This window comes from Asterias amurensis, chromosome 7 (genome assembly GCF_032118995.1).
Source record: "Asterias amurensis chromosome 7, ASM3211899v1".
Taxonomy (NCBI): Eukaryota; Metazoa; Echinodermata; class Asteroidea; order Forcipulatida; family Asteriidae; genus Asterias; species Asterias amurensis.
The window spans coordinates 8,335,532-8,347,834 of record NC_092654.1 but is presented as its reverse complement, the minus strand read 5'-3'; the positions used below and the strand labels follow the sequence as shown (position 1 = coordinate 8,347,834).

Genomic DNA, 12,303 nt, shown 5'->3' with positions numbered 1-12,303 from the left:
GCACACCCAGTAAGCTTACCCCAGGGTTACTTAGATGTATTACTTTAAATACTCCCAAGTAGAGGTACTTTTAGAGTGGTTCATTCCCTGGTGGTTTTCCTGGGTGAATCAACATGTATTGTGAAAGGGGATTTGAATGTATTCATAAATACCTCAGACAGTTTCGCTATTCCTTTTGGTGGAGAGCGCTTCACGTGGGTGTGTATAAACCTTTGTTTATGACCGGTTAAAAGTGTTGAAACATGGGCGTGACACGCGAGCTTGCACCTGTTCTTATAAGACAGTTTCTTCATTCCTATTGGTCGAGAGCAACGGCTGAAACAGTTGTGCCACATCACGCGATACGCGCGACTCGCACAGCATTTCCTTATAAGGAGTTGTTTACCCGAGGGCGGCGGAGGGCTTTACCATTTCATAGTTGGAGGGGTGTTGTGTTGAAAGAAATCATTAAACAATTATAGTTTTTGCATTTATTTTACTTTTTGACCATAAAGTGTTGATGTTTTTGACCGAAAAGGTATTTATGAATGGGAATTACAGTGTGTTGAATCGGTTTTCAACTAGTGGTTTAAACCCGCCGAGGCCTGGTTCTTGATAATTTACCTCGACTTCGTCTCGGTAAAATTATCAAGAACCAGGCCTCGTTGGGATTAAACCACTAGTTGAAAACCTCTCCACCACACATTGATTCCCTTATTAATGTATGCTGTTCATATTTGTTGCAGTCAGTTCCAGAAAAAGTTGTTTTAGTCAGCTAGGTGAAAGTACCTCAGTAACTCTAACACTGAAAACATTACATCTTTGTAATCTTGACTCCTACATCATCCATACTGTCATCTAGGTTACTTTTACAGATATTTTGGTACAATGATAACTCCAGCCGGTGTATGTTCTACTATACATGTAGGACTAAATCTGTGAATATATTAGTGTCTCAAAAAAGTTGCACGGTCAGGCTTCTAAAAAGCTGTGGGCAATTTACACTGAGGACAACTTATTCATGAACGAAACCAGGTAGAGGGTGGATTCTCTCCCTTTTTTTATTAATGTGGCAAGGGGGTGAATTCCTTCATAATTTGGGTAATTCATCTTATCAATTCTTCATGTTCCTGGGTGTCAAGTTCGTAAATGCTAAGATGATTCCGCCTTGGGTGTGAGATGAAGAATTTACGATGAGTCACTTTCAGAAATCACATTGGTCGCATCAATGTGATCTCTCAACCGTGATTTCTAATCGCATTAAATCCCCCTTTCGGCAAAGTGGACCTGTCAGATCGGGACGAATGCAAGGCTGGCTCTACTGACAGTCATTGGACTCTTGGCCTAGAAAACATGGACTCTTGGTCTAATGTTATGTCTGAACTGTTGCTATGCACATTCGGCAGTGTTCATGTTGTTTGCTTTTTAATGTACATTATTTTGTTCTGTACTTGAAAATGGAACTTACTCAAATAATGGGGGGGGAGAGATATTTTTGAGTTGGAAATATTGGTTTATATTTTGGTTAGAAGATCTTATTTTTCCTTTCAATATAAATTGGTACAATGAGATTTAAACTTGATTGTTTGCCAAGCATGTGGACACATCCACGTCACAGATATATAATACTGTGGTAGGAATTACACCCGTCTTATAGTTCAAGTTTGTACACAACATTCAATCTACATTCAATCTTTTAAACGCTCAAAACCGACTGTCCCATTATTTAAGAGTCCCTGCCTGTAAGAGTGTACCAAGTGGTGATTCATGGGTTCTCAGATCTTCTTCTAAAAAATTAGAGTGATACATCATCATACCAAACGAATAAATCCAAAATATTGGTTTGCTGACGCTTTCGGTTTTGGAGTTACCAGTTATCAAAGTTTCGGCCTAAAAGCCCTCAAGAAACGAATAGTACATTCCCTGTAAACACAAAAATGTGCACCAAGGTCATCCCAACAAAAGTAAAACATTTTTTGAAACCTCCAGTTGGGCTCATAACAAAAGTATAAAATTGGGATCTCGTTGCCGCATCATGTTACGCGCACCTGAACCTTTGACGAACAGTGCCCTCGTGCCATTTTCAACGCCTCATAACTCAACGCGCCTATAGGATCCCATGAATTGAACAAGTTCAAATGAAAGAGCTTGCATCCCTAAAACAAATTTAAGTGCAAAGTGAGTGGGATCTCGTTGGCGCAGAGAGATAATAGAGGTCAAAGTTCAAATTTTACCAATATATTGCGTTTTCGCACCTACGTAACTTCGCGCGCCAACAACAAAAAATTGTTTTTATGGCAACTGGGTATTGGAACAGTTTTCATCTAATGACAAATGAAAAAAGAATCTTGGGATCTCTGCAACTTGCATGTCAAAAGATTTTTTGAAAATTTTCTAAAGTATTGTCATTCCACACATTTTGGCCTAAATTGGCACAATATTCACTTTTTTCATCACTGTAAGTATCTGTGCCAACAAGATCCCATCAATGTTTTCTTGTATTTGGTTAAGTTGAGTGTTCCTAAACAGATTTCAATTGAAAAATAATTGGGATCATGTTGGCCCACCAATACAACAAAGGTCAAAGGTCATATGAAACTATACACTACTGCCTATTTCGGGCGATTTTGCGTCGTCTAGAAATCCACGCGCCAATATGATCCCATTAAGTTGTCTGCGTTTTATGATTATATAGATTCTCAGCAACACATAAAAAGCAAAAACCAAATGGGATTTGAGTGGCGCTAAAAAATATTACAGATCAAAAGTTCACAATACATGCCTATACTTATGCATTGCTGTGGCAACCGAAAGTGAGAAATATCCCCCAATTTCAAAATGTTGGCAAACCATGAAGGGGATAGGTCTCCAAAACGAATTTTGGTCAAGAGATAGACTGGACTTGTTTTTACAAATGGTGTTAGTTTAATGTTGGTTGGTAACTGTTGCCAAGGTCAAAGGTTACAAAGAATATGGGTGTTTTTTATATTTTCTGTCAAGAGCCAACTTCAGAGCCTTTTCAAGATTTTATTTAAAGAACAAGGGCTCTATCATTTCAGTTTGGGACAGCCACTTATAATATCTAGGCACATATGGTTGTCCCAAATTAATTATAGAGCCCTTCTTTATTTGATAAAATGTTGACAGGGCTTCGAAGTTGGTTCTTGACAGAAAATGTATTACAAAACACCAATATTTTCTGTAGATTTTAAATTATAACTTTGCTTGTTCCTTTTGAAAAAAAAGAGGCTTTGAAAAAAGAAAATCTTGTGAAAATTTATTATCGATAAATTTGACTCTTTGGTATATTTTCAAAAGCAATTATGCTTGAAATGGCAAGGCACCCCCTCCCAAATTTTGTTTCTTCTTCGGGGGAACACACCACATTTCAAGGAGCACCAAGGCAATGGCCAGGGGCAGTCAGGCATGCATATCACTGTTCTGCCTCTCTTTAAGTACATTGTACAATATCAGGCTTGCAGAAGTAGCCAAAGATATACATACCATGCATTTGAAAACCACCTCCAAATGAGGAATGTCTAGGCGCTTGCTTCTATTGTTTGATCATCAGGTTTTGCTCAAATTTTTGTTTTTGCGAGCAATGCAATGGTTCAATTCTGGTCATTCTACTGCCACATAGCACCCCAAAAGTCTTTGATTGATACTGGTCACTTCTGATATCAAGTTGTTGTAAAAAGGCAATCTTTCTGATACATTACAGACCACAGTAAGTTAAATACTATTTTTTATTTTTATAAAACCATTGGCCAGTCTTTACTACTTTCATGTTTCATTACATTGTACATGTCACATTTTTCTATTTCTGAAAGTGAAAGAATATTTTCACAAAGAATCACGTATGCTTCACTTTTGTTTTCAAACACAATACTACATGTACATAGTACCTCTTTATTTAGTGGACAGAATTTCCTTGTGAAAATTAATAAACCCGTTATTTCCTGTTGGTAATAATTTGTCATAATCCAGACATTCCCCATATATGTCTTCTTTCCATGTGTCTGTTTTATATTCCATAGATCTTGAATCACTGTTACTGATTGACATTAAGGCTGTTTTTAATTTCCAGTTGAACTTGAGCCAACACCACTTTTAAAGGGAAGGTTTGGGTCTTATAATTTCGACGAAACTGTTCACAGTATAAGTATTTAATGTAATTATGCCTGAATTGTCTTTGAAACAAGTGTTTCTTAAAAAAAGAAATTGGTCATTGTTTTACTGTGGACATTGTGTAAAAAGTACCCAGACCCTTTAATACATGCATGCAATTGTTGTATAAAACACCTGGCGGGTAACATGGCATCTGTCTATCTCATACCCTTATCACACAACACGTACGCTTTTCAGCGGACAATGTACGAGAACCAATCTAGGCTTCAGGTAATATTTTCCATTTTGATGCATTTCTGCATGAATGTAAAATAGCAAGACCAGACTACATGTATATAAGCCAGCCCATCTGGATAAGACGCAAGCCTTTTTAATGAATACACAAGCCCATGGACTTGTGTCTGCATTTCTATACATTATCAAACACCTCCAGGGTGTGTCAGACTGTCAGTGTCTGTTCATCCTTTTCCTCTCTCAGACAACACGTACGTATGCTTCATCCACTTAAAAGGAAGGTTCGCATAGCAAGTCTTCATTAAAGGCAGTGGACACTATTTGTAATTACTCAAAATAATTATTAGCGTAAAACCTTACTTGCTAACGAGTAACGGAGAGCTGTTGATAGTATACAACATTGTGAGAAACGGCTCACTCTGAAGATACGTAGTTTTTTTCGAGAAAGAAGTAATTTTCCACGAATTTGATTTCAAGACCTTAGAATTAGATTTTGAAGTCTCGAAATCAAGCATCTGAACGCACATAACTTTGTGTGACAAGGGTTTTTTTTCTTTCATTATTATCTCGCAACTTCGACGACCAATTGAGCTCAAATTTTCACAGTTTGTTATTTTTTGCATATGTTGAGATACACCAAGTGAGAAGACTGGTCTTTGACAATTACCAATAGTGTCCAGTGTCTTTAAAGGGAAGGTACACCTTTGGTAATTGTCATAGACCAGTCTTCTCACTTCGTGTATCCCATCATAAGCATAAAATAACAAGCCTGTGAAAATTTGGGCTCAATCGGTCATCGAAGTTTCGAGAAAATTATGAAAGAAAAAAACACCCTTATTGGACGTATTTGTGTGCTTTCAGATAGGAATAAAAGACTTCTAGCTAGAAGTCTTTTATTATTTTAGTGAGAAATAACCTCTTTCTCAAAAACTACGTTACTTCAGAGGGAGTCATTTCCCACAACGTTTTATACTATCAACAGCTCTCCAATGCTTGTTACCAAGTCAGTTTTCAAGTTAATATTTGTATTGAGTAATTACCAAACGTGAACCTTCCCTTTAAAGGGAAGGTTCGCGTTTGGAAATCTCTTAAAATCAATGGCAATAAATGGTTAGGAGCTTTTTGGTTAGAAGCCTACAGCAGGTTCCGATAGTATACAAAGCCGCATACAGAGGAACATTTCACTTGGAAGAAATTTGGTTATAATGCAAAAACATATATAGGTTTTATGCCCTAATATTTGAACATAAGAAGTGTTACTGACAGTATTGTTCTCAGATTGTGTATTTCAATTGCAGATTACTCTTCCTGCATCTAGACACTTAAATCGCTCCAGATTTTCTGCGAATATGTATCTAAAAAATGCAAATTTTCACATGTTAGTTTTTGTATACTGTACATAACATCTAGGATTAAAATTATCAAACGGTTCCAAAACCAAAGGTCGACATTACTTTGCCTTTAACCATCTTCAAAGTACATCAAAGTACATGCACTGTGTGCTCCACTGTATTAGAGCACACTAGTAGTCGTCAGTCAAGAGAAAAATTATTTTTGCATTTAAATATCTTCTCAGTATACATTATTTGTAAACATAAAATTGGAACACCTGTTTACGCTTTTGATTGTGATTTTGATTTGAAGGATACAGATTTGTAGTTCAAATGCACAAACATACATATTTCATAAATAATTCACTGGGTGTAGATAATACACGTACAAGGCCACTTCAGCAGTGTATGTGTGTAACAAGGATGCAGGACATACAGTGCACTAATTATGGCCTCTTCATATTGCGTTATGATTATTTCTGCTTGACATTTCCCAACGAAGCATTTTATCTGACTAGAGTAATAAACATCACAGTTAGATGGTGACGTGTAGCAACCCAGAAGAGTTGTCTCTAGCGATCGAGATTGACCCATGCCTGATTAGCCTGCCAGACATGTGCAGTAAACCTTAAAGTAAAAACACAGTTCAAACACAGTATCGTCATCGTCAGTATCGTCATGACAGTAATCAGTGGCAGAAATATACATTTCTGGGGGTGAGGGTGAGGCTTAGAAGGAGCAAAGGGGCCTCCCCCTAAAACTAGAGAGAAAAAAATGAACAACAAAATTAAATAAATATATAAACAAACAAATACATAAATTAAAACAAATAAACGCAAAATAAGTAAAACATTAAAATATAAATAAATAAATAAATACAGATTAATAGATCAATCAATATATAAATGAATAAAATAAAGAAACAAAACAAATGTACATGTATTATTTATTTGTTTAACCCAAAAAATACAAAATGTACAATAAAAAGATAAATGGCCAATCAATTCTTAATCGGTCAATAAACTTAATAAATCAACAATTATAGTGTACATAGTTCCTCTCTCACTCACTGAATTCAAGAGTAATCTTAAAAGCCAATCACATGGCAGAAAGGCCCTGTGAGGAAAAAAAATTTGCCTTGATTGTTGTACATTTTAATAAATCATCTGAATCCAAATTCCGATATCATAAGATTCTTACTTGGGCCAGTCACAATGCAGCGATAACGAAAACGATAACCTTAATCAATGCACGACCTGGATTGGATGAATAAGCGTGCGCGTCTTCTGTGCGGAGCAGTTTAACCAATAAAGGTGTTCTCTTTGAGCCATGGTCGTCATCACTTTCGTTATCGCTGCAGTGTGACTGGCCCTTTACTGTTTACTTTTTACCCACAAATACTTCAAACTGAACTTTAATCTTTCCAAAAAGTCCCACACTGTACATGTATGTAAACACATTCTATAGAAAATAGTGTGTAATCTGTCTGTTCAGCAATTGCATAAGATATTAAATTATTAAGAATTTTTTTAAACCTCGTATTAAGCGCTATATAAATGTATGTTATTATTATTATTTCTCTTTTTATTGTAGAGCTCAACCGTTGGCGATCAAGCAGCTAAGTGGTAAAGGGGTGACCCGTGTAATTGCAGGACAAAGTCATTCCATGGCCATAGCGAGTAATGGTCAAGTCTTCTCATGGGGTAGCAACTCTGATGGGCAACTTGGACACAACGGCCAGCTGATACCAAAAAGAATTAAGGTACTTGTAAACTCTGAGACCTTCATCTTGTCAAATCTTCTGACTTATAGTACATTTACATCGGGAACAAAAAATATTAATTTTGGTTTTACATTATTCATAGATGTGTGTTAGCACTAGCTGTATGCTTGGTACTTTGGACGAGCTCTATGAAAAATCACTCGGGTGGGATTCACACCCACAACCTTTGCGATTCAACAGCAGTGCCTTACCAACTAGACCACAGAGTAGTACATTGTAATGAAGGTTTTAGTTTTATATTCTAGTACCCATGCAGTTCCATGTGTTTTCTCACTCATAGATGCCAAACAATGCGCTAGTATGGGATGCTGCAGCAGGCAGTACACACACTCTCCTCCTAGCCGATGGGAACAGCTTCCAGCCTGACATATACTATCTGGGAAAACAACCAAGGTTTGTCATATTCCTGTGTCACCTTCATATCAACTCAACTTGTTCTGTAAAATGAAGTAAAAATGATTCAACAACTACAATTTAGGAATGCCACTTTATTTCAGAGGATTGTTTCCTTCACAAATTCATTGATCCAACCACAAACATTTGTTGGTGTGATTCTTATTCTTATATTCAACGTTTGGTTAGAGTAAAAATAAAAACAAGTTAACTATCAAGTATGAACCACCTGGGAAACTGACCAAGAACATTGTAAATGGTGATCCTTTGGCTGCCGCTTCCTGGAAAATGATATTGACTGATAGACCTATATAAGCATTGACGTCATCCAGCCGCCATCTTAGAGGAAAAACGGTGACGAAACAATCGAGACGCACGGATTTGTACGCGCGGTGCACAGTATTGGCCAATGAACAACCTCCTTTTGACCTCTAGGTGAGGGCGCCCTACTGAAATGACATCATGTGCATAAGGGCTATAGGGAGACTGCCAACATAGGGCTGGCAGCTCAGTAGGTAAAGTGCTTGTATGCTATCTTGGAGGTCATTGGTTCAAGTCCCGCTCCAGTCAATTATTTTGCTTTGTTAACAAAAATAAACTGATGGTTTTCAGATGAAATAATTGCACAAGATGCTTACTACCATTACCATCGTATAACTCAAGTGAGCATTTTGGAAAGAGAATGGCACATTTTATTATCGGGGTCATTACCAAGGTATGACCCTACCTTTCAGAAAATGGGTGTGCTTCTATATTTAAATGATATTTTTTATGATTTTTTTTCCATTTTCAGTCTTCAAGAATTAAAAAGCGAGGGACGTACTGGCACCCCCGAGAGCAGTCCATTGAAAGAGAGTAAAGACTCATCAAAGAAACGGTCCATGTCTAGTATTGCAAAAGCACCAATAGTCAAATATGCTGCCAGGGCTAAACAACCTGAGAAATTGACTTTCATAAGGAAGGTATGTAACTTTAAGAAGATCTGAACCCAACCTTAAAAGCTGGGCACAATTTCATAGCCGCTTACCTGTACCATTTCCACTTCACAGCGCTGCTAACCGTTAGCACACGAAAAGGCATATTATGTTTTCACAAACTACCCCCTTTTCATACCTGTAACTTGTGAATGGAATGGCCCATGGGGTATGTCAGTTTCACGGATGAACGGATAACTCCACACATATTGTGCTGATCCACAGACTTTTAGGTACATGCAGCATTATTTACCTCAAATTAAGTGCACAAAACAGGAGGAAACAAATTCATTTTAAAAGATGGCAGAACACAAAATTGCCGATCCGCATTTCCCCGAGCTCAATGATGCCGAACAAGAGAAGTATGATGAGGTGCAATAATTTTGTGACTTTGAAATTTGTAAACGCTATTAATTTTTCAACATGAAGCCATGAAAGTCATTTGTAAAACTGTATTTGTAAGACCCTGCTATCAATGTCATGAGAGTGTCACCAAGGAGTTGTCATGTAGCAGAGGTGTATGATAAGCAAAACTTGTGTTAGCTTGTGTCCACAACGCAGAATGCTCCCCCAAATGATACATGTCTACCATTTCCGCTATTTTGTGAGTCAATTCCTGTGTTGTGTATTTTGAATCCCAAAATGACGACTCCTGTGTGTTTATTTTGACTCTTAAAATGGGTGAACAGGATTTGTGCGTGTAAGTGTGCCGCGTGTTGTACAAGGGGTCATCACGTAAAGTGTCTTCAACTTCATGGTGTGTCATGGACTAGCGGTTAAGAGCACCGAATTCAAGCTCTGGTGTTTCTGATCAGCAGAGTGTGGGTTCGAGTCCCGGTCATGTCCTTAAGCAAGACACTTACATGTAACCATGATTGCTTTTAAAGTTGGGGAGGTAGTTCTTTCTGCTCTACCAGCCTGGCTTCTGATGGATGATACCCAAGCCTACATCTGTGTGGACTGTAAAGTGGGTAACCCTTTTTCAGCCCCAGGAGTAGGTGGCAACAGCCCCTGGAAAAATGGTTGGTTTGTAGCCCACACCTTGAAGTGGCCTTCATCAGGCCTTGTGTGTCTGGCGACTTGCATAAAGAAAACAAAACTATGTAGATATTGTATACTCTATCAATGATTTGTTTTTTTTATACAGTGTGGTTGGGCCCAGTACATAGCTGCTGCATCAGATCTATGTGCGTGTATCACAGACAAGAATGTCTCTGGTTTTACATCCATCCTTCATGAGCTGACAGCAACCGAAAGGTTACTTCACTACCAACTGAGCACAGTCCGAAGTACAATCCTCAAGGCAATCAGCAGCTCAGGTGCACAATTCTGTTCTCCTTTAATGAATGGAAAGCACATGATGTCATTGATCACCAACATTGATGAAATTGCACACGCGAAAGGCTACCTATCATTGGCCGAGAGTTGTGCTCAGCCCGTACACTTGGCACTTTTCCATTGTTTATTATCATCAAATATGGTGGTCGTTGACATTATGTGCAACCCGTTCATTCTTATCCCACGCTTTAAAGTGACGATTGACGCTTTGCATGGTGTGGAACATAACAAAAACTATAGGAGTAAACTTTTAAGTACAATCATAATACTCTTTTGAGAGAAGTGTTGGCTCTGAGAAGAACCTTTAAGCAAACCCAATAGATATCACATTAAGTGCCATTGAGTACGTGCCTACACTCTACCAACTGAGCTATCTAGCTCTATGTTGGCAGTCTCCCTATTTATTCAATATATTTGTTCGGGTGCCAGTCAGAAGCTAACATAGGGCTACAACCCTGGCTATATCTCATTTGGCCCTGCACCAAGGCCCCCTGCCACCTTTCAATGTTGGCTCTCATTGCGCAGTCTGTGCGCAGTCTACAACATTGAGCGGGGGGACAGGGGGAAAGTGTTTATAGTCACTTTGCGCATGGGTGGGCCAAGCATTTTGGCCGGGGTTATAGGTAGCTCAGATGGTAGTGCGCCAGCAAGTTAAATCGCAGATATCGTTCTAGTAACTTTTTGTTTGTTCAACCCCCAAATCTTCTCAATATTTTGTATCCATACAGAGATCAATAAAGTACTGGAATCAACCATCTACCAGCAGCCATTCCGACAAATTGCCGAGCTCTTTTCATTACTTGGTACGGCGGTGGCCAATAATTCCATCGGGCTGACAGCGGTCATACAACGCCACCGGCATTTGGCCGATCTCACCATGTTGAAGTCACGTACCGAGTACCAGGCAGTGTTTGAGCAGTACGCAAACTATGTCTGCGATTTTGTCACCATTGGTGGATTCACTCACATGGGAAAAGTTGGAAGGTGATTATATCAATTGGGTTTATTTATCTGTTTAAAATATAGGCAAAAAATATTTAATGGCCTTTAAGCCTGGGGAACTATTGCAACTAGTGTCTAAGTTGCGGCTATTGATCACTTAGTCGAGTAGCAACTACCGTTTTTCAACTGCTTGGAAAATGGCGCTGCCACGACTACTACAAAAATATTCGCGAATACCTGTTTCCACTGGTGAACCAATTGTGTCGCTCATGACTATTTACGACAACATAATTTACTTACGAAAACACAACCAGACATCAGTGACACATTCCTTTAATCCTTTCTGTGTGAATTTGACTATATTGCGCCTGCAGCATACGCGAAAGTTGCAACTATTTGAGGCGTGACTGTTGAGTAGTAATTTTCACTATTCGCCCAGACCTAATGACCCAAGCAGAGTCTTTCTCGAAAGCTAAGTAATCTCACAACACACATAAACAGGTATACAATTGTAACAGAAGCAGTTAATCGGAAATACATGAGTATATAGAGAGAGAGGCAGGAAGCACACAGTAAAAAAGTTACAGATCAAAGATCCGTGAAATTGCCCCCTGATTCCAAGCTTGCTTTTTACTTGATTCAGTGATGCACTTTCTAAGCACGACGCTGTCTTTATGGAGTTACTGAATGAGGAGAAACCAGCAAGTTATGGTTCACCGCTACGGAGTCTCATGAAGCTACCTCTGGACAGAGTCAAATTCTACTCATACCTCCTCGGAAAGCTGTCCTGTTACTATGCACAGGTAACTTACCGATGAACGGATACCACCATGTGGAGTGGTTTTTCAGTCCCTACACAAGTACATGTACCTAATTGTGTGGGTTTTTCCTCAGAATTTTTCTCTGGGGGTTTTCCTCCCACATTTAAATTGAATCGTCCTTGTCTTTTCACCATTGGCTAGTACGGGATTAAGTTTGCTTTTCTGAGAATCCTTGGCTTCACAACCAGGATAATTAAATGAAGTTAAAGGAAACATGAAAATGTAGTATCTAGCTTTTTTAATCCCCTTGAACATTGAATGGTGGCTGAATTAATCAAATGCCCGCTGAATTTAACTTTATTTGGGGGGACGTTTGTCACACCCTAGTTTCTTGTCTTCTTGTGTACTGATTGACCCTCCATGTCCTCCCTCAGCAATAG

The 12,303-nt window shown here is 38.6% G+C and overlaps 1 protein-coding gene across 3 annotated transcripts in view; it reads left to right on the top strand.

Annotated features, from left to right (window-relative positions):
* The window catches only part of LOC139939407 (alsin-like), a 57,278-nt gene that overhangs the window by 11,532 nt on the left and 33,443 nt on the right, over positions 1-12,303 (top strand). For all 3 annotated transcript variants that reach the window (XM_071935255.1, XM_071935254.1, XM_071935256.1), the window contains 6 exons: positions 7,266-7,434; positions 7,736-7,848; positions 8,642-8,810; positions 9,970-10,141; positions 10,889-11,144; positions 11,746-11,905. In XM_071935255.1, the coding sequence (XP_071791356.1) occupies positions 7,266-7,434; positions 7,736-7,848; positions 8,642-8,810; positions 9,970-10,141; positions 10,889-11,144; positions 11,746-11,905 (1,039 nt within the window). The remainder of the gene's footprint in view (positions 1-7,265; positions 7,435-7,735; positions 7,849-8,641; positions 8,811-9,969; positions 10,142-10,888; positions 11,145-11,745; positions 11,906-12,303) is intronic.